This window comes from Myxine glutinosa, chromosome 3 (genome assembly GCF_964187855.1).
Source record: "Myxine glutinosa chromosome 3, kmMyxGlut1.1, whole genome shotgun sequence".
Taxonomy (NCBI): Eukaryota; Metazoa; Chordata; class Myxini; order Myxiniformes; family Myxinidae; genus Myxine; species Myxine glutinosa.
This window is the reverse complement of record NC_136263.1, coordinates 50,028,656-50,049,316: the sequence shown is the minus strand read 5'-3', so window position 1 is coordinate 50,049,316 and position 20,661 is coordinate 50,028,656. Positions and strand designations below refer to the sequence as shown.

Genomic DNA, 20,661 nt, shown 5'->3' with positions numbered 1-20,661 from the left:
TTTCTTGTTTGGAATGTTTTGGATGATGGGTTGTTGGTGTTGGACACATCTTTGCTGGGAGGGATCATCGCTTGAGCTGTCAAACATGTTTTCCATTTTCACAGACAAAGGTATATGAAGTACCTTCATCACCATCTGTCCCTTTTCTGGAGACATTTGTGAAGCCAAGGGGAAATTCTCTCTCGGTGAGGATCCATTGGAGAAACGACAGGGGTTTTTAACTCAGAAATGTTCAACTCGTGAATTGTTGTTCAGCTGCAGTTCAAATTTGTTTGAAGCTTTTATTCTCTCAACAAGTTGATCTTATTGCTATTTTAGCTACATTGAACAACTTGGGGGAAGGCATGGAAATTGATGTGTGGAGTTGAGTGCTTTACACCATTGTGGGATGGACAGATTGTCAACGCAATTGTCTCTTTGGTTTATACTCCAGGTTCTACGTCTTGACATGAAGAGCATCCGGCAAACCCAGGAGCTGCTTTTCCTCTTCATGAAGTTCCTGCAAGGCCAGGGAGCTGTTTGCTTGCTGCAATTCTGTCTAGCTATTGGTACGGTTTAGTTACATTAATGGAAATATTTTTGTTTAAAATCAAGACAAAGCAAAAGGTCTTCCATCCTAGTATCTGTGTCCTGAAAGTTTGTACCAATAGTCATATGATTTAAGTTGAAATGATTGCTCAATCTGCAAAAGTTCTCGCATTTATGAAAACTAGGGCATGCCCGTACTATATATATATCTAAAATTATATCCCCCCCCTCTATTTACATGAAATGGTTTGGTCCAAAGCGAACGGCTTGCGAGTACGGTGACAATCCCCCCCCCTCTATTTACATGAAATGGTTTGGTCCAAAGCGAACGGCTTGCGAGTACGGTGACAATCCCCCCCCTCTATTTACATGAAATGGTTTGGTCCAAAGCGAACGGCTTGCGGAGTTTGGTAAAGAAATCGCCATAACGTGCACAAACGCGCAGGAAAGCGAAAGAATCGCAAATTAGTTTTAATTAGTTTTAAAACATAGTTTAACGCCAACATAGCGGCAACATAGTTTGCCAACGTGAAATAAATGAATACGCTCTCAAATGTGCCGTCCGAGGCAGAGTCTGTTCGGCACGTTCGGCACACGTGATAGCTCGCTGCTCTCTGATTGGTTGAATCGTTTTTTGGACATAGCTCGGTAACTACTTGTCCGATTAATATGAAACCTTGAAAAGGCACATCCTCGGGTCCCCAGCGCAATATACCTGGCAAGTTTCAAGTATATCGAACCCGTGGTTGTCGAGAAACAGCGGTCACAGACATACATACATACATACATACATACATACATACACACAGAGATTACTGGAATTATAGATAGATAAAACGAGTTTGAAGGCTATCAAATGATGGTTTTATGTCTACATGCATTTCTCAGAGGAGTTCAATGACAAGCTGATAAAGCCTGACATTTCCGAGGATGAGAAGAGGTACCTACATGCGGAAGTGTGCTCAATATACCGAGCTTACTGCACCCCTGGAAGCCTGGACAGGATTGGATTCCAACGTAGTATCGTCGAAGGAATTAAACAGAGTGAGTTTTTTTTCACCCTTCTGTTGCTCCTTCCCAAGCAAAATGCATCTGGTTTAATCAACGGTTCTGCACATTTTCCTTTTCTCGTCTTATCCATTTTTCTGCTACAGTAACCACAGGACCATACCAATCTGTGGTACGCTTGCAGACGTCTCCATTCCTGTTCCAAGCATACGATCATGTTTTGACTCTGCTGGAAGATGTTTTCACACCAATGTTCTGGCACAGTGATGAGGTACTGTCAGACCTTGCTTGCTGTTTATTTTCTTAACAAATAAAATGCAGTTTGCTGGTTTTTATTTCTACAAGATTGAGGCTTAAGGAGCAGCGAGGTAGCAGAAGGTAAAAAAACCCACCAATGAACTGACAGTGGGGAAGTGGGGCAACAGTTAGATACAAGCAATGGAATGAACAAACGGGAAAACAGGAGAGAGAGAATAGGGGGGGAACTAACTTGAAAGTAAGAAGGGAAGTGTTTGGTTAGGTTATGCAGGATTAATGGGGATTGGAAAGATTGGTGAATAGCGATGTGATGCACTACCTACCATGATATGCGGGGGTGACCTGCTTGAAGCCCCAATTTATTGGCGCTGAGGAAGCGCCTCTAGCGATTGACTTCCAGCCAGTGTAACGCTAATTCCTGTCACAGGAATTCTGAGATCATATAAGTGGGCGTGGCAGTTCCTGATTGGTTCGTGTTGGGGGACTTCTGGGAGAGGCTTCATAAACAAATATCCACCATTTTATTAACTCGCATAGCTTTGAGGCCTGCTTAGTTAGGCCCGTGCTGTCTTTCTCCCTCACACAGGTTTATTTCAATTCTAATTCGATATATCATTTCATTTTTAACAGTCGCTAACATAGTGTTAGACTCGGTTGAAAAAATTGCCAAGATATATTTTTTTTAAATCGCTGCACGGTCGGTCATACACCGCCTAAAATAACAGACGGGAAAATGGCGAGATATATTAAAAATTCGTGGCGGACTTTCCAATTCCTTTGCATTAATTAAATAAAATAATTCTGTATACTGATTTTTATTGTCATATTCTTCATTATGCCTATGTACTCTGAAATAATGAGGAATCGGGAATAACAAAAGTGGATATGTCAAATCTTACTCGATCCCATATTACATGTACTTTCATTGCATACAAATTATACTTCCTCCTAGAAATTCCATGCCCGAACCTCAGCGCAATCCAAGAGGATTCACTTGTTTACTTATTTATTTAGAAGATCGTGGCTCATGAAAGAGCAAGTACAAAAGAGGGAATGAACTGACAGTGGGGCAGCAGTCAGATGCGATAAGCAATCAAATGAACGAGCAGTAAAAGAGGAGGAAGCACTGCAATCTGCAAGTAAGATGACTTGCTTCGGAGGGGGGGGGCAGGGGGGTGGGGGTGGGGGCTTAGGGGAGGGAGGGTTAATGGGGGAAATGATTGTGCGCAAGGATGTGGAATGGCATGATGTAGTGGTGTACCACCTTCTTAAAGCCCTGGAGAGAAGATTGGAATAGGATAGCCTCAGTTCCACAGACGTAAGTGAAGAGCAAGTGTTGAGTTGTGCTGTGGGCCTGTATTTTGGAAGTTGAATCAGGAGAGGATTACTGGAAGAAGGCAGACATACTAGAGTTGTTGGGGGTGGGACAGCTGCGAGACTTGGAGTTGGAGGGCTGAGAGCCGGGGAGTTGGAGGGCTGAGAGACTGGGAGTTGGAGGGCTGAGAGACTGGGAGTTGGAGGGCTGAGAGACTGGGAGTTGGAGGGCTGAGAGCCGGGGAGTTGGAGGGCTGAGAGACTGGGAGTTGGAGGGCTGAGAGACTGGGAGTTGGAGGGCTGAGAGACTGGGAGTTGGAGGGCTGAGAGACTGGGAGTTGGAGGGCTGAGAGACTGGGAGTTGGAGGGCTGAGAGACTGGGAGTTGGAGGGCTGAGAGACTGGGAGTTGGAGGGCTGAGAGACTGGGAGTTGGAGGGCTGAGAGACTGGGAGTTGGAGGGCTGAGAGACTGGGAGTTGGAGGGCTGAGAGACTGGGAGTTGGAGGGCTGAGAGACTGGGAGTTGGAGGGCTGAGAGACTGGGAGTTGGAGGGCTGAGAGACTGGGAGTTGGAGGGCTGAGAGACTGGGAGTTGGAGGGCTGAGAGACTGGGAGTTGGAGGGCTGAGAGACTGGGAGTTGGAGGGCTGAGAGACTGGGAGTTGGAGGGCTGAGAGACTGGGAGTTGGAGGGCTGAGAGACTGGGAGTTGGAGGGCTGAGAGACTGGGAGTTGGAGGGCTGAGAGACTGGGAGTTGGAGGGCTGAGAGACTGGGAGTTGGAGGGCTGAGAGACTGGGAGTTGGAGGGCTGAGAGACTGGGAGTTGGAGGGCTGAGAGACTGGGAGTTGGAGGGCTGAGAGACTGGGAGTTGGAGGGCTGAGAGACTGGGAGTTGGAGGGCTGAGAGACTGGGAGTTGGAGGGCTGAGAGACTGGGAGTTGGAGGGCTGAGAGACTGGGAGTTGGAGGGCTGAGAGACTGGGAGTTGGAGGGCTGAGAGACTGGGAGTTGGAGGGCTGAGAGACTGGGAGTTGGAGGGCTGAGAGACTGGGAGTTGGAGGGCTGAGAGACTGGGAGTTGGAGGGCTGAGAGACTGGGAGTTGGAGGGCTGAGAGACTGGAGCCTGGGAGTTGGAGGGCTGAGAGACTGGAGCCTGGGAGTTGGAGGGCTGAGAGACTGGAGCCTGGGAGTTGGAGGGCTGAGAGACTGGAGCCTGGGAGTTGGAGGGCTGAGAGACTGGAGCCTGGGAGTTGGAGGGCTGAGAGACTGGAGCCTGGGAGTTGGAGGGCTGAGAGACGGGGAGTTGGAGGGCTGGGAGACGGGGAGTTGGAGGGCTGGGAGACGGGGAGTTGGAGGGCTTGGAGACGGTGAGTTGGAGGGCTGAGAGACGGGGAGTTGGAGGGCTGAGAGACGGGGAGTTGGAGGGCTTAGAGACGGGGAGTTGGAGGGCTTAGAGACGGGGAGTTGGAGGGCTTAGAGACGGGGAGTTGGAGGGCTTAGAGACGGGGAGTTCGAGGGCTTAGAGACGGGGAGTTGGAGGGCTTAGAGACGGGGAGTTGGAGGGCTTAGAGACGGGGAGTTGGAGGGCTTAGAGACGGGGAGTTGGAGGGCTGAGAGACGGGGAGTTGGAGGGCTGAGAGACGGGGAGTTGGAGGGCTGAGAGACGGGGAGTTGGAGGGCTGAGAGACGGGGAGTTGGAGGGCTGAGAGACGGGGAGTTGGAGGGCTGAGAGACGGGGAGTTGGAGGGCTGAGAGACGGGGAGTTGGAGGGCTGAGAGACGGGGAGTTGGAGGGCTGAGAGACGGGGAGTTGGAGGGCTGAGAGACGGGGAGTTGGAGGGCTGAGAGACGGGGAGTTGGAGGGCTGAGAGACGGGGAGTTGGAGGGCTGAGAGACGGGGAGTTGGAGGGCTGAGAGACTGGGAGTTGGAGGGCTGAGAGACTGGGAGTTGGAGGGCTGAGAGACTGGGAGTTGGAGGGCTGAGAGACTGGGAGTTGGAGGGCTGAGAGACTGGGAGTTGGAGGGCTGAGAGACTGGGAGTTGGAGGGCTGAGAGACTGGGAGTTGGAGGGCTGAGAGACTGGGAGTTGGAGGGCTGAGAGACTGTGAGTTGGAGGGCTGAGAGACTGGGAGTTGGAGGGCTGAGAGACTGGGAGTTGGAGGGCTGAGAGACTGGGAGTTGGAGGGCTGAGAGACTGGGAGTTGGAGGGCTGAGAAACTGGGAGATGGAGGGCTGAGAGACTGGGAGTTGGAGGGCTGAGAAACTGGGAGTTGGAGGGCTAAGAGACAGGGAGTTGGATGGCATAAAAAAAAATCAGAGAAACTGCTGGCCTGCGTACAATGAGAGGGCAAAAAGACTTTGTCTAACAGAATGATTGTTTGTATAACACATTGTGTGAAATATCGGGTGTTGCAGATCATGGAAAATATCTCATTTATCTATATGTGGAACAAGATCGGGCCCAGACACTGTCTTGGAGCACTCTAGACTCCACTCAGAGAGGAGAGCTGAGGAGAGAGTTCCATTGTTGATTTTTCCTTTTTTTTTTGCAAAGGCCAAGTTATTCAGTGATTGAGTGAAGCTTAATGATTTTGCTGGTCAGAATGCCAGGTAGGTGGCCATGTTTGCCACAGGCAGCAGAGCAGGATTTGAGATAGTGCCAAATGCCCAATATATATATCAAATTACATGTTCCTGAATTTTTGTTTGCAAGTTAGGGCCTCCAACCATTGCTAATAGAGAAGCAGCAGCATGTGCAGAGTTGAGATACCAGGCTGAAATTCACATTCGGGATCAGATATCAGCCCGTTTGAAAAGACGAAACATCTGATATCAACAACAATTATTCATTCAATGACTGTGCTTATAATTGGAAGTAAGCTAACTGGTCTTTCGGTGAGAGGATTTGTTTTTACACCCTTATTGTAGACCGTAATGATCTTTGCTGACTTCCAGGGGGATAGTAGAGGAGAAGCAAGAGCAGCAGAGCAGGATTTGCGAACGTGGGGGATGATGCCACCTGGGCCTGTTCCCAAAGCAGCACCGAGGCTGGACAAAACGTGCTCTCCCTTCCCGGGTGAGAAAGCCACAAGTCCATTTGACAGTGGGTATGATGGGGACAGAGTGGGATTGGTTGATAACACAAGATTTGGAGGCCAATTCCTTTTGTGAGAGAGCAGATCGCAGTCCCACCAAAACTTAGTCTTCGTAAACTACCAGATTATGTGGTGTTGAGGTTGCTCACTTACAATACCCAAAGCAAAATGGTCCTCGACAAGGACATGGTGAGAGAAGTCAAAGTAGCAGAGGAGGAGCAGGAGACGATGTATGGGAAGATCGTCATTACCAGGTCCAGATGGGAGGATGTAGCAGTTGCAAAAATCAGGATTGCAATATTTACAGATTTGGTCAGACCCACAGTCAGACAAAGCATTTGCTGCAATGCGATGGCTAGTTGATGCAGAGCTGGCATTCAGGAAGCTTGGATGGTGGCAGTTGAAATTGCCGCAGATGATGAACAGAGAGTTCAGACTTATGTTTATGAATTGATTCATGTTGGAATAAATAGAGATACCCTTATAATGGGTCATTGTCATTTGGTGGAAGGGAAGAGTTTTGGTTGGTCCTAGGATGTTGGAGGAGTTCAGTGTGAACATCGGTTTGAGGCAGGGAAGCTCTCTCAGCCTACTCATGTTTATCATGGTAATGGAGCTGGTAAACAGGAAGGTGAACATGTGGGGTGGGGTAGTATGGGGAGGATGTTGTTTGTGGACGATCTGGCTGTTGTGGTCGAAAGTGGGCAGGAGACGCAGAAGGTACTGGGGGAGTGGAAGAAGGCTTTTGAGAAACATGGATTGAATGAATAAATGAATATCGGATTGGAGGGGAAGGAGATCAGACAGGGAAATATATTTGCATATCCTTGGGGTGGGGGGTGGGCAGTGACTGGGGATGATAAGTCAGAGACAGAGGTGTGGAGGAGGATTCAGGTGGGTGCGGATGCATGGAGGAAGGCGGAGGGAGTGATGGCAGACAGAAAGATTTTAAGTAGATTGAAAGGAAAGGTTCTGATGTCGTGCGTAACACTGACCTAGCTTTACATTCTGGAAATGGTGGCACTGACAGAGACGACAACAGAGGCTGCAGGTTTGTATGAAAAACTGGGTCAGAAGGATAGCGGGAGTGAAGAGGGTGGATAGAAGGATGATGGATGAACTGAGGGAGGAGATTGGTGTGTAGACGAGCTTGATGGGGAGATTGGTGAAATGCCGGCTGAGCCGGCATCTGCACCGGCATCTGCACCGGCATCTGCACCAAGCATCGGCATCTGCACCAGATCTGCCGGCATCTGCACCAAGCTGGACACTTGGTGCAGATGGGGGAAGAGAGAATGGCAAAGAGAGCGGATAGGTTGAGGGAACAAGGTAGAAGGAAAAGAGGTACACCACGGTTGAGATGGGAGGATTGTGTGAAGAGGGATATCTAAGGTGGGGTGGAGAGAGTTGGTTGAGGATAGAGGGGAGTGGAGGAGTATAGTGGTCAAGGCAGGGCAGAAGCTTGGTACCATTTAACCTCACCCCTTATAAAGGGAAGAGAAGGAGAAGGAAAAAATGTCATTTGTTGGACATTGCACCACACAGACAAACACTAATTGGTTAGGGAGAGGTTTCTGCAGTCAGTGGTATTTTTGAGGGCTAGGGTGAGTTAGTGTGGAGAATGGATGGTGAGGATGTTCTTGATATAGATAGCAATACCACTACTGGGATGGTTGTGTGGCCAATCCAGATGGAAGAGATATTAACTGGGCAGGGAAATAGAAGAAATGGAAACATCCTGTGAGGGGAACATTTCCATTAAGCAAACTATGTCTGGAGCTGCTGTAATGTCCTGAATGGAAAGATCAGCAATATTGTATTGGAATCCTTGAATATTGGTGGACCATTCTGTTAGGAAGGGGTAAGAGGCTGCTGGTCGTTTGGTGGGGGAAAGTTGTGGGGGAGACGGCACTGACAGGAAATAGTCAACGGCATCAGGTGCATATGAGATGCGTGCATTGACAAGCTTAGCGACAGTAGAACATGTCATGGGCATGTATCAAACATGATGTGTTGACTCACTGCTACCTTGAAGGACTGGGAGAAGAATGGGACATAGATAGGAGTTCAGCAGGTTGGGGAAGGGATTGTCAAATGGCTTAGGGGTGAGTGGAGAGTCTGAACCTAAGTTGCTCCTTTGTACAAAAGGTCATGTTATCTGTTGTGTGATTCTCCCCCTGCCCCTTACACTTATCGGGGGGGGGGTAAATTGGTCTTGTGTGATGGTGGTGCATAGAATGGTCACAAACTAAAATATTTGGACAATCTTTCGCATTGATGAGCTCCGGCTGAAAGCACAAGGTGATTGTTTGCTGTTTATGCCATTTGCTGTCGTTCTCATTTGTGCAGTATTTCCGATTTCTCGTTGGTGACGAAAACGCATCTGCGCAATCACGAGGGAACAGGTACTTGTTTGTCTACCCCTTTTTGATAATGCAGCATTTGTTCTCGTGTATTAATTTCTCTAAAACTCTTCTCTACAAAAATTCTCTAATTGTTTTTGTAAGATGTGGTGCATATAATATAATTGAACATTTTTGTTAGAGGCCTGGAAAATCATGGAAAACCATGTTAATTCCTGAAAAATCTTGGTCTCGCTCTTTGATCCAGAAAGGTCGTCAAACAAAGCTACCTATTTCCATGGCCAGCCACAAGAAGAGGTTCAGTCTTTTTAACCTCTCACCTCACCAACAGTTGGGACTTCTCCTGGGCTGACCGTTTAGTAAAGATGGCCTCAAAAGCCAGCCACTGACTGGGCATCCTCCGTTGTTCTAAGTCTTTCTTTGAAAAATCAGAACTACTCAGAGTAAACAAGCACTTGTTTGTAGTTCCTTTCCCCTATGCCTATGGGCTAGTGCCCCATTGTCATATCTGTCTCTCGTCGATTCTGTGGAATCTAAAACTCTCAACATTATTGGAATCTTCCGTGATGAGGTCAAAACACAATGTCTGTTGCTTTCACATCACAGGCAGGTCTTTCACATCACGCCTCTTCTCCGATATTACTCCCTCTGCTCTCTCACCCCCAATAGTCTCCCAGCAACTCCAGGATACATGTACTCTTCCATTAACTCCCTCCTGAATACACTTACAAAATCTCGACTGACTGCATATCTCAACTCTTTTGTTCCTCACTTTTCCTATCTGTGGAACCACATTCCAGAGGGTGTTCTCTCCCACTTTTCCCTCAAATAGGACTCCAAGCAGGCAGTCTTCTGGTATCTCATATCATACCCCGTCCTTAACCACAGAGTTTTTCCCCCCATTGACCCTACGTAGGCTAGCCCTGTTACTTACGAGTTGTTTTTGCTTCCTTCCTTCTCTCTCTCCCATCTTTTCCTGTTTGTTAATTCCCTTGCTTGGTATCTAAATGTTGCCTCACTGTAATGTCATACCTTACTCTCCCATAAGCCTCGTCTTGTAAAGAAAAATAATTTGATAACATGGCTTTGGGGGTTGTTGCTCAACTATTTGTATTCAATCCCTTTGAACAACAACAAAAAAAAACACCTTTAGAGGCCATTTTTCCCCGCAAGCGGGGGTTGGCCTTTTTCGGGGACCGTGGTTGTTGTTGTTTTTTCGTCCCCTTTTTGAAGCAATGTTTTACGGCCGGATGCCCTTCCTGCCGCCAACCCTTTTTGTCGCCTTTTTACGACAAACAGGGAATTACCAGTGAACTGGTACTCAATTTGCCGACCTCGGAAGGATGACAGGCTGAGTCAACCCCCCTGGCGTTAATTCAGCGATCGACCGGGATTCGAACCCAGGATCCTAGGATCCTAAGCTGGCACCCTAGCCGCTAGCCCAACACCAAACCGACGAAGTTGCCCGAGGGTTTATGTTTTCAGATTGTCTGTCCGTCTGTCCGTCCGTCCGTGATAGGTTTTCGTTATCGCGATAACTTGAGAACGGCTGAAGGGATCTTAGTCAAACTTGGTGCAGGTATGTATAATGAGGTAAAGATTAACTGATTAGCCTTGTACTTTGAACCAATGGAGTACAGAAATCGGTGTAGCATGAAAGGTTCCATGTTTTATGTTGAACTTGCCCTGTAAGAAGCATTAGGGGAACAGCATCGCCCATTTTGTAACTGAGCCTTGTACTTTGGAGTTCATACTCTATTGTTGTCAAATCAGGCTGACAGTATAGTGCAGAGGTACCGTAATGAACTTTGATTTGGCTTGTCTTGAGTTTGATTCTCAACCTGACTCTAAATTCTCATCCTGTTGCCCCTCAAGGAAGCCATTGTGCATGTGATTGTGCTGTCCTTAAAAAGGAGTGTTAAGCCGGCTATCCGATTCGTAACCATTCTCTGGTAGATAGTTAATATCCCATCGTACATTTGAAATGAGTCAGCCTGTGTGCTGGCACAGGTCAAATTTCAAATTATTTCCTTAACGTGCAGGGGCACAGTCACACCTTAGTAACAATGCAATCGGTGGGCCAAATTTGTAATTAAATCACAGTCAAATATGCATTCGCTGGAAGCAAAAGCGCAGGAAGAAGAAGAACATGTCCTAACTCAGTGGCATAATACCAAACTCTTTAAAAATGGAACATTCTGCTTCCTTGCTTGACGCTCAGCACTTAAAAAGATAGAGCATCATGCTCTTGAAGAAAATCCTAAGCAGAGTGTCCTGTTTGCAATTACACAGAAGTAAAGATTTGCATGGACTTTTTGCCCCCACAAAATAGGTATTTGCTTTCTTCTCAGAAATTACACCCACAATTTCGATCAAACTTGACAACAACCTTCACCACCCGCGATGTACCAAAGCTTGTTCACGGCATTAAAAAATCTGGCCCCAAGGGGGTCTACTGGGGGTTTGCCCCCCAAAATAGGTATTTGCTTTCTTCTCAAACTACACCCCCGATTTCGATCAAACTTTACCACAACATTCTGTTCATCACCCGTGATGTACCAACGTTTGCTCCCGGCATTGAAAAGATCGCGGTCTATGGTGGGGTTGCCCCCCAAAATGGGTATTTGCTTTCTTCTCAGAAACTACTCATACAATTCCCATGAAACTTGACCATAACGTTCACGTTCATCACCTGTGATGCATCAATGTTTATTCAAGGCATAAAAAATCAGGGTCTGAGGAGGTATACAGAGTGAGGGGATTGCCCCCCAAATTAGGTATTTTTTTGTTTGATTGTTTAAAGTCTTATGATTACGTTAGTATGCTTTTACATGCTGCCCTGTCTTCTAGCAGCCATTGAAATTGGTTTTAAATACCGTGATACAATTTAAAATACCTTTAGTCAGTGTAGTATACTGCTTTATTCTACTAGGTGAGTGCCCAGGGGTATTGCCCCTATTTTTTCATATGTCGTGGAGACTTTTTAAAGTTGGGAGTGTTTTGTCTTTTTATTTAAGGTAATATGCTGCGTGGGAGAGTGAGAAGAGAGTGTAGGTGGTAAGGGAAGTAGTGCATGATGGAGAAACTGTAATTGATAATGATGCTAATAAATTTGTATATGAGACTGCTCAACCTTTCTCCTTGGTTGTGGTTATTTTTCAGAGGTGGCACTGCAGAGGATGTTGGGTGAGTTGCCATTTTTATTTTTCTTCCTGTTTTATATTCTTCACAAAATTACTTCCACAACATTCCAATAAGTTCTTTCCAAATGCCACCTACATATTTGCTCACTAAGACTGACTGCTGTATGTATAATGCTTTTAAAAGAGCTGGATTTGACATTTGTGTGTTTTTATTATTCGTATTATTTGTGGATTCAGTAAACAGAGTGGCAGGGCAGGCCGGGATGCTTTCGCCATCTCACGGTTAAGCACGCGCATCAAGCATGTGTTCAAAGGAAGCACGATGGAAGGGGGCCTTCCCAACATACATGACGACGATTTGGTAAGAAACATCGGAAGGTTTAATGTGATTATGAAGGAGAAGAATTCCCGAATATCTAAATTGACAAACTTTTTGGTTATTTAAGGCAACTTGTGTATGTATGATTGTATGTACATACTGTATATATAGTAATTCTCCCACCACTCAACTGTATCCCTTAATGCTGGTGTTGGGCTAGCGGCTAGGGTGCCGGCTTAGGATCCTAGGATCCTGGGTCTGAATCCCGGTCGATCGCTGACCCAGGGGTTGACTCAGCCTGTCATCCTTCCGAGGTCGGCTAATTGAGTACCAGTTCACTGGTAATTCCCTGTTTGTCGTTAAAGGCGGCAAAAAGGGTTGGCGTCAGGAAGGGCATCCGGCCGTAAAACATTGCTTCAAAAAGGGGACAAAAAAACAACAACAACCACGGTTCCCGAAAAAGGCCAACCCCCGCATGGCCTCTAAAGGTGGTTATATATAATATACTCAACTATTCATGCATTGCTTAACATAAAGCATTAAAACCTAATCACAATTCCCTGCACATTACAGACGTTTCCTCTCCCTGACGGACTGTTCGCTCCATGTTAAGTTTTGGTGGAAAATGCAGTTTGACTGCTTCCTTTGGTGCATTCGCTTATTCCCACCTTGAAGTATGAATGGATTGACCGGGCAGACCGAGTGCAGCCTGTGCAGCGGAAATAGATCAAAGTAGTCAGGTTCACTATGTTTTTTCATTCAAAATCATGGTAGATTAGCAAACCTATACATTTTTGGAAACGTTATTACATGGAAAATCTGAAAATCAATGTTTACATTTGCCAATTCCGACCAATTCGATTCGACCAATCGACCAATTCCATTCGACCAATTCGACCAATCGCTTCGATCGACCATTCGACCAATTCGATCGATTCGATTCATCGAATTCGATTCGATCGACCATTCGACCAATTCGATTTGCCAATCAATTTGACCGACCTTTGCTTGTGTGGAACGGACTGTGAAAACGATGCGGACTATATTGTCGGATACGACACACAGGACAGTGATGACGAACTCTAAATGGCATATTCTGTAATCGTGTATGTTTGATGCCATTGACTGCCTGTGTATATTTTGTCATTGACTGCCTGTGTAGATGTGAAGTTATACTGACTGCATGTGTATATATGATTTTGCTGACTGCCTGTGTATGTTTGGTGATATGAATTATTGTGACACATTTTGATGTTATTAACTGCCTGTACAAAATGATAACATGTATTTGATTATGCAACTTATCGCGAATATAAAGACTATTTTGCAATTCAAAACCTTTGATTCGTGTTTCACCAAAAAAATTTCACCAAATTTCACCAAATTTCACCAAAAAACCAAAAATTTCACCACCAAAAATTCACCAAAACCAATTCAAAACCCCCATAGCACTAATTTGATACTTTCATTGGATTCCTTGTCCCTGAAAATATAGGTTTAGTACAACAACAACAACAACATGCATTTTAAAGGCCATTTTCCCTGCTAGAGCGGGGGTTAGCCTTGCGGTCCCCATGACAATCTTCTCCATTTTGCCCTATTTTCTCCATCTCTCCTTGTTAACCCCCTTGCCCGCATTTCTTCTTCCACCATCTTTAGCCAAGTCTTTCTCGGTCTTCCCCGTCTTCTACTTCCTTCTACATTCATTTCCATCACTCTTCTCAACCAGTCACTTTCATCCTTCCTCAACACATGACCAAACCATCTCAACCTGTTCCTCTTCACAGCATCAATCACAGGCTCTATTCCCATCATCTTTCGCAATTCATCATTTGTCTTCCTCTCTCTCAACGATACTCCGCACATCCGTCGAACCATTCGCATTTCCACCCTATCCAACCTTCGTTGCTGCTCTACGTTCATTACCCATGTCTCGCTCCCATAAATCATAACACTTCTCACACATGCAGCATACACCTTTCCCTTCAGCTTCAACGACACTCCCCTCATCATCAGCACGCCACTCAATTCCCGAAACTTCTTCCATGCACATCTCACTCGAGCAACCGTTGCCGAGTCTGATCCACCTTCTCCATTCAGCATGTCTCCGAGGTAGCAAAATGTTTTCACACCTTCCAGCTTCACGCCGTCTCCAAGATCCAACTCAACATTTCCTCCATCTGCAGCTCCCTCTGTGCACACCTTACATTTAAATGTAGCTGCCACACTGGTTAATGACCCTCTCAGACCACTACATTTTTGATGAACCCACTCAGCGCACATTGTACACTGAATGGAGTTCACTCCGACACCCTTCCGACACACAGCACAGGGCCACTTCCCAGGTCTTTCCACCTCACCACATGCTTTACCACTTGCCATCACCTTCGTCTTTCCGATATTCACCTTCAGACCTTTTGTCTCCATCCATTCCTTCCACGTGTTCATCTTTTCCTTCAGTCCATCCATACTTTCCGCAATCAACACCAGATCATCTGCATACAACAACTCCCACGGGAAACCATCCTTTACGTTCTGAGCCAGCACCTCCATCACAGCTACAAATAGTGGTGGACTTAGTACCGATCCTTGATGCACTCCCACCTTCACCTCAAACTCACCACTGTTCCCGTCCTTCGTCCTTGCAGCTGTGCGCGCTCTTTTGTACATTGCCATCACTACTCTGATCAACCATTCCTCCACTCCTAACTTCCTCAATGCCCATGTCAATACTTTGCGTGGAACCCGATCGAATGCTTTCTCCAGATCAACAAACCCAAGAAACAACTTCTGCCTCTTCTCCATGTACTTCTCCTGCAACTGCCTCACAATGAAAAGCGCGTCTGTCGTTCCTCTTCCTGGCATGAATCCAAACTGCATTTCGTCGATCTTCACTTTCTTCCTTATCCGCCTCTCCAACACCCTTTCCAATACCTTCATTCCATGCTCCAATAACTTTATCGCTCGGTACGAGCCACACTCCAGAGGGTCACCTTTCCCCTTGTATAGAGGGACGAGGGTACTCAGTTCCCAATCCACTGGAATGCGGCCTTCTTTCACCACCAGATTACAGATCTCTGTCATTCTCTTCACACCCCAACTTCCTGCTGCCTTAAACATATCTCCCACAACTCCCGTCAGCCCTCCCGCTTTTCTACCCTTCATTGCTTTTATCGCTTCCTCAACTTCCTTCTCAGTTATCTTCTCTGCCGGTCCTAAAACTGGGTTACTCTCTATGTTGCCATCCCATTCATTCTCTGTATTCAACAGCATTTCCATATATCTTTTCCATCTTCCTATAATTCCATCTGGGTCGACAACGATTTGTCCCACTTCATCCTTCAAGCAACTCACCCCCATCACATCACACCTCTCTTTCACTGTCTGCTTTGCAATCCTGAATACTGCTTTCTGACCCTCTTCCGAATCCAAGCGTTCTCCGAACATTTTCCTACATGCCTCCTGCGCCTTTGCTACCTCTTTCTTTGCAGCCTTCCTGGCTGCCTTATAACTTTCATGCTCTGCTGTTTCTGCTCCCATACCCTTCGCCTTCTGCCACTCCTTGAACTTCTTCTTCTTCTCGTCAATCCTCTTTCCAACTTCATCATCCCACCACCATGTTTCCGAGTGCCTCGGTGGTCCTTTTGTCCATCCACATACCTCGCCAACGGCTCCCAACAGACTAGCTTTCATTGACATCCAACCACTTTCAAGCTCAACCACATCATCCTCGACCCTACTCAGCCTCTCTTTTAATGCCTCCCTTACTGTCACCTCTTTCAACCTCCACACCTTCATTCTCGGTTGGTACTTCACCCGCCGAGCTCTCCTCGCACCTTTCACCCTTACGTCGCAGACAACCAAGTGGTGCCGTGAAACAGCCTCCTCCCCCGGGATCACCTTTTTGTCCCGGAGGTGCCCCCTATCTCGCCTACGTACCATCAGGTAGTCAACGGTTGTCGTCGACCCACCTGACGTGTATGTAACAAGCTTATTATCCTCTTTCTGGAACTGAGTATTACAAATCAACAAATCAGCTCCATCAGCAAACTCCAAAATCCTTTCACCTTCTCCATTTCTCACACCATATCCGTAACCCCCATGAACTCCGTCAAAACCATCCATACTCCTTCCCACATGTCCATTTAGGTCTCCTCCTACCACAACAACTTCCTCATCTTTCACGTTTTCCATCAGCTTCTCTATCGCACACCAGAACTTGTCCTTCTCTTCATCGCTTCGACCAATCTGTGGAGCATATCCCGAGATGACGTTCACCAAGAGCTTTCCAATCATCATTTTCACCATCATCAACCTATCACTCACTCTAGTCACACTCACCACACTGTCTACAAACTCCTCAGAAAACAGGACACCAACACCATTCACACCCTCCAGGCACCCTTGCCACACAAACTTGTATTTCTGTCCCTGCCTACCCTTCACCATTCTCACACCACTTCCCTTCCATCTCGTCTCTTGCACACAACATATGTCCACTCTTCTTCTGACCATTACTTCCACCACTTCTCCTGATCTCCCTGTCATTGTCCCTACATTCCATGTCCCAAACCTCAGAAACCGATCTCCACTTCGGGCTGTACCCTGCCCATATGTAGTTGTAATTGTCATGGTTCTCTTTTTGAGCAATGTTTTATGGCCGGATGCCCTTCCTGACGCCAACCCTCTTAGTCGCCTCTTACGACACGCAGGGATACGGCGTACCTATTCTAATCCAGGGTACACACTGGGTTTAGTGCAAGGATGCCAATATTTTTGGCCACGTATGTCGGGCACCCTTATATGAACTTTTCCAGATCATTTTTTCTCGATCTTAGAAACAGGACAATTACCTCAAGCACACAGCCAAAGCAACATTGGAATGGCTTCAGAACAAGAACGTGAAAGTCCTTGAGTGTCCGAGCCAAAGCCGAGACTTGAATCCCATCTGTGGGAATCTGTGGAAAGACTTGAAGATTGCTGTTCACCAATGCTCCCCATCCAACTTGACAGAGCTTGTGCAAATCTCGAAGGAAGAATGGGAGAAATTCCCCAAATACAGATGTGCAAAGCTGATGCAGACATACCCAAGAAGACTCAAAGCTAAAATTGCTGCCAAAGGCGCTTCTACGAAGTATTGCGACTCAGGGGGTTGAATACTTATGTACATTGGAGTCCAGTCTGAGCGGTGTCCCATAAGCTGTTAAGCTTAATTTTGGGTGAATAATCTTAATTTCAATAAGAAGCAAGAAATGGCATATCACCAGTCGGCAAATTTGGCGTCGTGTCCACAAAATAATATGATACACTCGGGAGTCATAAATGACCAACATCTGTTAAAATAAGATGCTCAATGAAAGGTGTAAAATAAGATGCCCTCCACTCTCTCCACCACCCCGTCTCCACCTGGATCTCTGGGGGAAATATTGAGGGCTAACCCTGGGGTAACACTCAACCAGACAATTTAATTTATTCATTCGATTTGGAGTCAATCCTTGCATGATTTTTTTTTTTTTTTTAATTATTCGATTTGGAGTCAATCCTTGCATGTCCATGTGGACATGGACAGGTGTAGTATATTTTAAAAAGTTTTTAGGGTAATTAGAGGCAGAAATAGAACAAAATATGTATTTTACAGTGGCCATTTTGAAAATCCAAAATGGCCGCCATACAGGTATCTCTCCAAATGTAAACATTGATTTTTAGTTTCCTTATGCTATAACCTTTCCAAAAATGTATAGGTTTGCTAATCTACCATGATTTTGAACGAAATATAATTTATTGACATAGTGAACCTGACTAAAGGTTATTCGGCCTTCTTAATGTCTCCCTCCGTCACGCAGGTAGAACAAGCAGATGTGGCCGTAGAGGAGGGTGAGTTAGAAGAGGAAGATAACAGAGATAGCCCCATTGGGCTGTGTGTCGAACCACTGGATCTGTCAACGTGGCACCTGTGCCTTCCTAGTTTGGACCTGTCCATCGATGAAACCAGGAAGGATAAGCTCTTTGTCTTTCTAATCGAGGTTGAACGGCCTGACGTTAGAGCCGGTACGATTATTTATCAAATTGTTTTCTCTGAAGTGTGTGACTGTGTTGTTATTAAACAATGGCTTCCCACCTCTCTCTCAGCTTCTGTAAACTTAACCACACCACCTTTTTCCAACTCTTCCTCTTTATGTTCACAGATGATCCAGCTCCAGTGCAGTGGACAGTGAGAAGGAAATACGATGAGTTCTATGTACTACAGAGCAAACTGACTGAGTTCCATGGTAGCAAACAAATATGCAATCAACGACCTACTATGGAGAGTTGCAGATGTGGGATGACTCACCGTAACCTCGCCTGAATCATAGCAAGTGAAGCGATCCACCAAAGTGGAATATGGAATTCCCAGTTTACCGTGTATTGCACCATATTAATGTAATAGTTAGGGATGAGCCATATATTGAGCTGGAAATTAAAGCCCAAATAATTGGGTACAGAGCAACATGTCCTTTCGTTTAGTGACATGCACATCACAACTGCTAAAGGCCTTCTGCTGACTGTCAAACATGGTCATTGTGCCCCCATTTAATGGTGCTTCCTTCCACAAAGTGCCCCCTTGGAGTGCAAGTGAAGATGTGTGTAATAGCGTCTTGAAAACAGATTACGTGGGGATGGTCGAGCTCTCGGGAGGGTACGGTGAGCCCTCTTCCAGCTGTATATCTCCATAGTTGAACCAACTTCTTAGAAGTGTTTACAGTGAAAAAGCATTTTCAGATAATTTTATTGAACACCTTGTGCATAATACACCTTGTCATGGACTCTGCCATTTTACAGGTTCCTTTTCTGATACGCAACTTCCTCCCAAGAAGGTTTTGGGAGCAAAAGGTTTTGAGTTCTTGGAATCGAAGAGAAAATTCTTTGAACAATATCTGCAGGTTTGTTGGTGTTGGTTTGTACAATGTATAGCATGAGGCCTGGTGTTGGGGAAAGGGTGGAAGAGTTTTGTATGGTGCTGAGCTTGTCATCGCTGGAAAGAAACACTAAAATGTGGATGAGTAAGTAGTCTTTGGCACTTATTTGAATCGCATCATTCTGATGTACTCTTCACCAACGAACAACTAGGTGGTGGCCAACACTCATCGTTCGTAGGCAGAGCACTTTTTGTTTTTTGTTGTACAATATACAAAATAAAGGCTGATGCAAGAGCAAGACAGAGTGAAAAATGGCAATGTACTGACAGGAGGGCAAAAGTTGGATACAACAAGCAAACAAAAGAACGAACAGGATAAAAGTAGAGAGGAGGGGAATAAATACAGGAAGTAGAAAGGAAGAAGGTTGTATTAGGTCGGGTTAATGGGGGTAGAAAGATTGCAGGCAGGGATGAGCATTGCAGATAGTTTTCTTTGAAGAATATGAGGGGCAGGTGGGTGGCATGTTTCTTAATCCCCTGTACCCGTAACAGTATGCAGTCTCTGGAATGGGAGTGCAGAAGTGCAATGTTTACCTCTGCCTCCGAAGGTGGATGGAGGTTGTGTTTTCAGCCCTATCTGTTTGTTTGTCTGTTTGTCCATGAACAAGATGTCTCAAAAAGTTATGGACGGATTTGAACGAAATTTGGCGGAGAGGCAGTGTATGTGACAAGGACGAAACAATTAGATTTTGGTGAATATCCAGATCCGACTAGCAGAATTTCTAAAGTGATTCTTCACCATTAGCAGATGGGGCCAAAACGATATATAGCGGGATATCTCAAAAAGTAATGGACGGATTTGGACGAAACTTGGAGGATAGGTTGGGTGTGTGACAAGGATGAATCGATTAGATTTTAGTGAAGATCTGAATGTGGATTCGGATTCGAGGGTTATTTAATTTTTAAAGTGATTCTTCACCATTGAGAGATCGGGCTAAAAGTGATATATAACATGATATTTAAAATAGTTATGGACGAGTTATGACTAAACTTGGTGGACGAGTTGGTAAGGTGACAAGAACAAGTCGATTATATTTTGGTTCAGGTCCAAATCCAGATCTGGCCAATGAGTGGGATACAAAACGCAATTGTTCAGCCTGGTGAAGGTATGCGCTCTACCTAGTGCCATTCTAGTTTTCACCCCTCAGCCCAATGGGCTAAGGGGTATTGTCGTCACGGATGTCGTGCGGGCGGGCGGGCGGGCGTCCGGGCGTCCGTCAACTTTTGGTTTACGTCAATTTCAAGGAGAACGGCTTGTCCGATTAAATTCATTTTTGCAGTGTGTGTTGCGGTTGAGTAGAGGAAGGTTCCTTTCGAAAATGGGCGTGCTGCGATTTTCAATATGGCCGCCACGGTAGCCATCTTGAAATTTGTTTCCGTCATTTTCGAGCAGAACGGCTTGTCCGATTAAATCCATTTTTGCATTGTGTGTTGGGGTTGAGTAGAAGAAGGTTCCTTTCGAAAATGGACGCGCTGCGATTTTCAATATGGCCACCACAGTAGCCATCTTGAAATTGGTTTCCATCAATTTCGAGCAGAACGGCTTGTCCGATTAAATCCATTTTTGCAGTGTGTTTTGGGGTTGAGTAGAGGAAGCTTCTTTTCGAAAATGGGCACGCTGCGATTTTCAATATGGCCTCCATGGTAGCCATCTTGAAATTGGTTTCCATCAATTTCTAGCA

The 20,661-nt window shown here is 45.9% G+C and overlaps 1 protein-coding gene across 2 annotated transcripts in view; it reads left to right on the top strand.

Moving 5' to 3' along the window:
* SNX14 (sorting nexin 14) overlaps positions 1 to 20,661 on the top strand; it is a 776,643-nt gene that overhangs the window by 31,803 nt on the left and 724,179 nt on the right. For both annotated transcript variants that reach the window (XM_078774041.1, XM_068110896.2), the window contains exons 11-20: positions 105 to 185; positions 434 to 548; positions 1,417 to 1,572; positions 1,683 to 1,807; positions 8,549 to 8,604; positions 11,725 to 11,748; positions 11,943 to 12,066; positions 17,868 to 18,072; positions 18,210 to 18,293; positions 18,844 to 18,944. In XM_078774041.1, the coding sequence (XP_078630167.1) occupies positions 105 to 185; positions 434 to 548; positions 1,417 to 1,572; positions 1,683 to 1,807; positions 8,549 to 8,604; positions 11,725 to 11,748; positions 11,943 to 12,066; positions 17,868 to 18,072; positions 18,210 to 18,293; positions 18,844 to 18,944 (1,071 nt within the window). The remainder of the gene's footprint in view (positions 1 to 104; positions 186 to 433; positions 549 to 1,416; positions 1,573 to 1,682; positions 1,808 to 8,548; positions 8,605 to 11,724; positions 11,749 to 11,942; positions 12,067 to 17,867; positions 18,073 to 18,209; positions 18,294 to 18,843; positions 18,945 to 20,661) is intronic.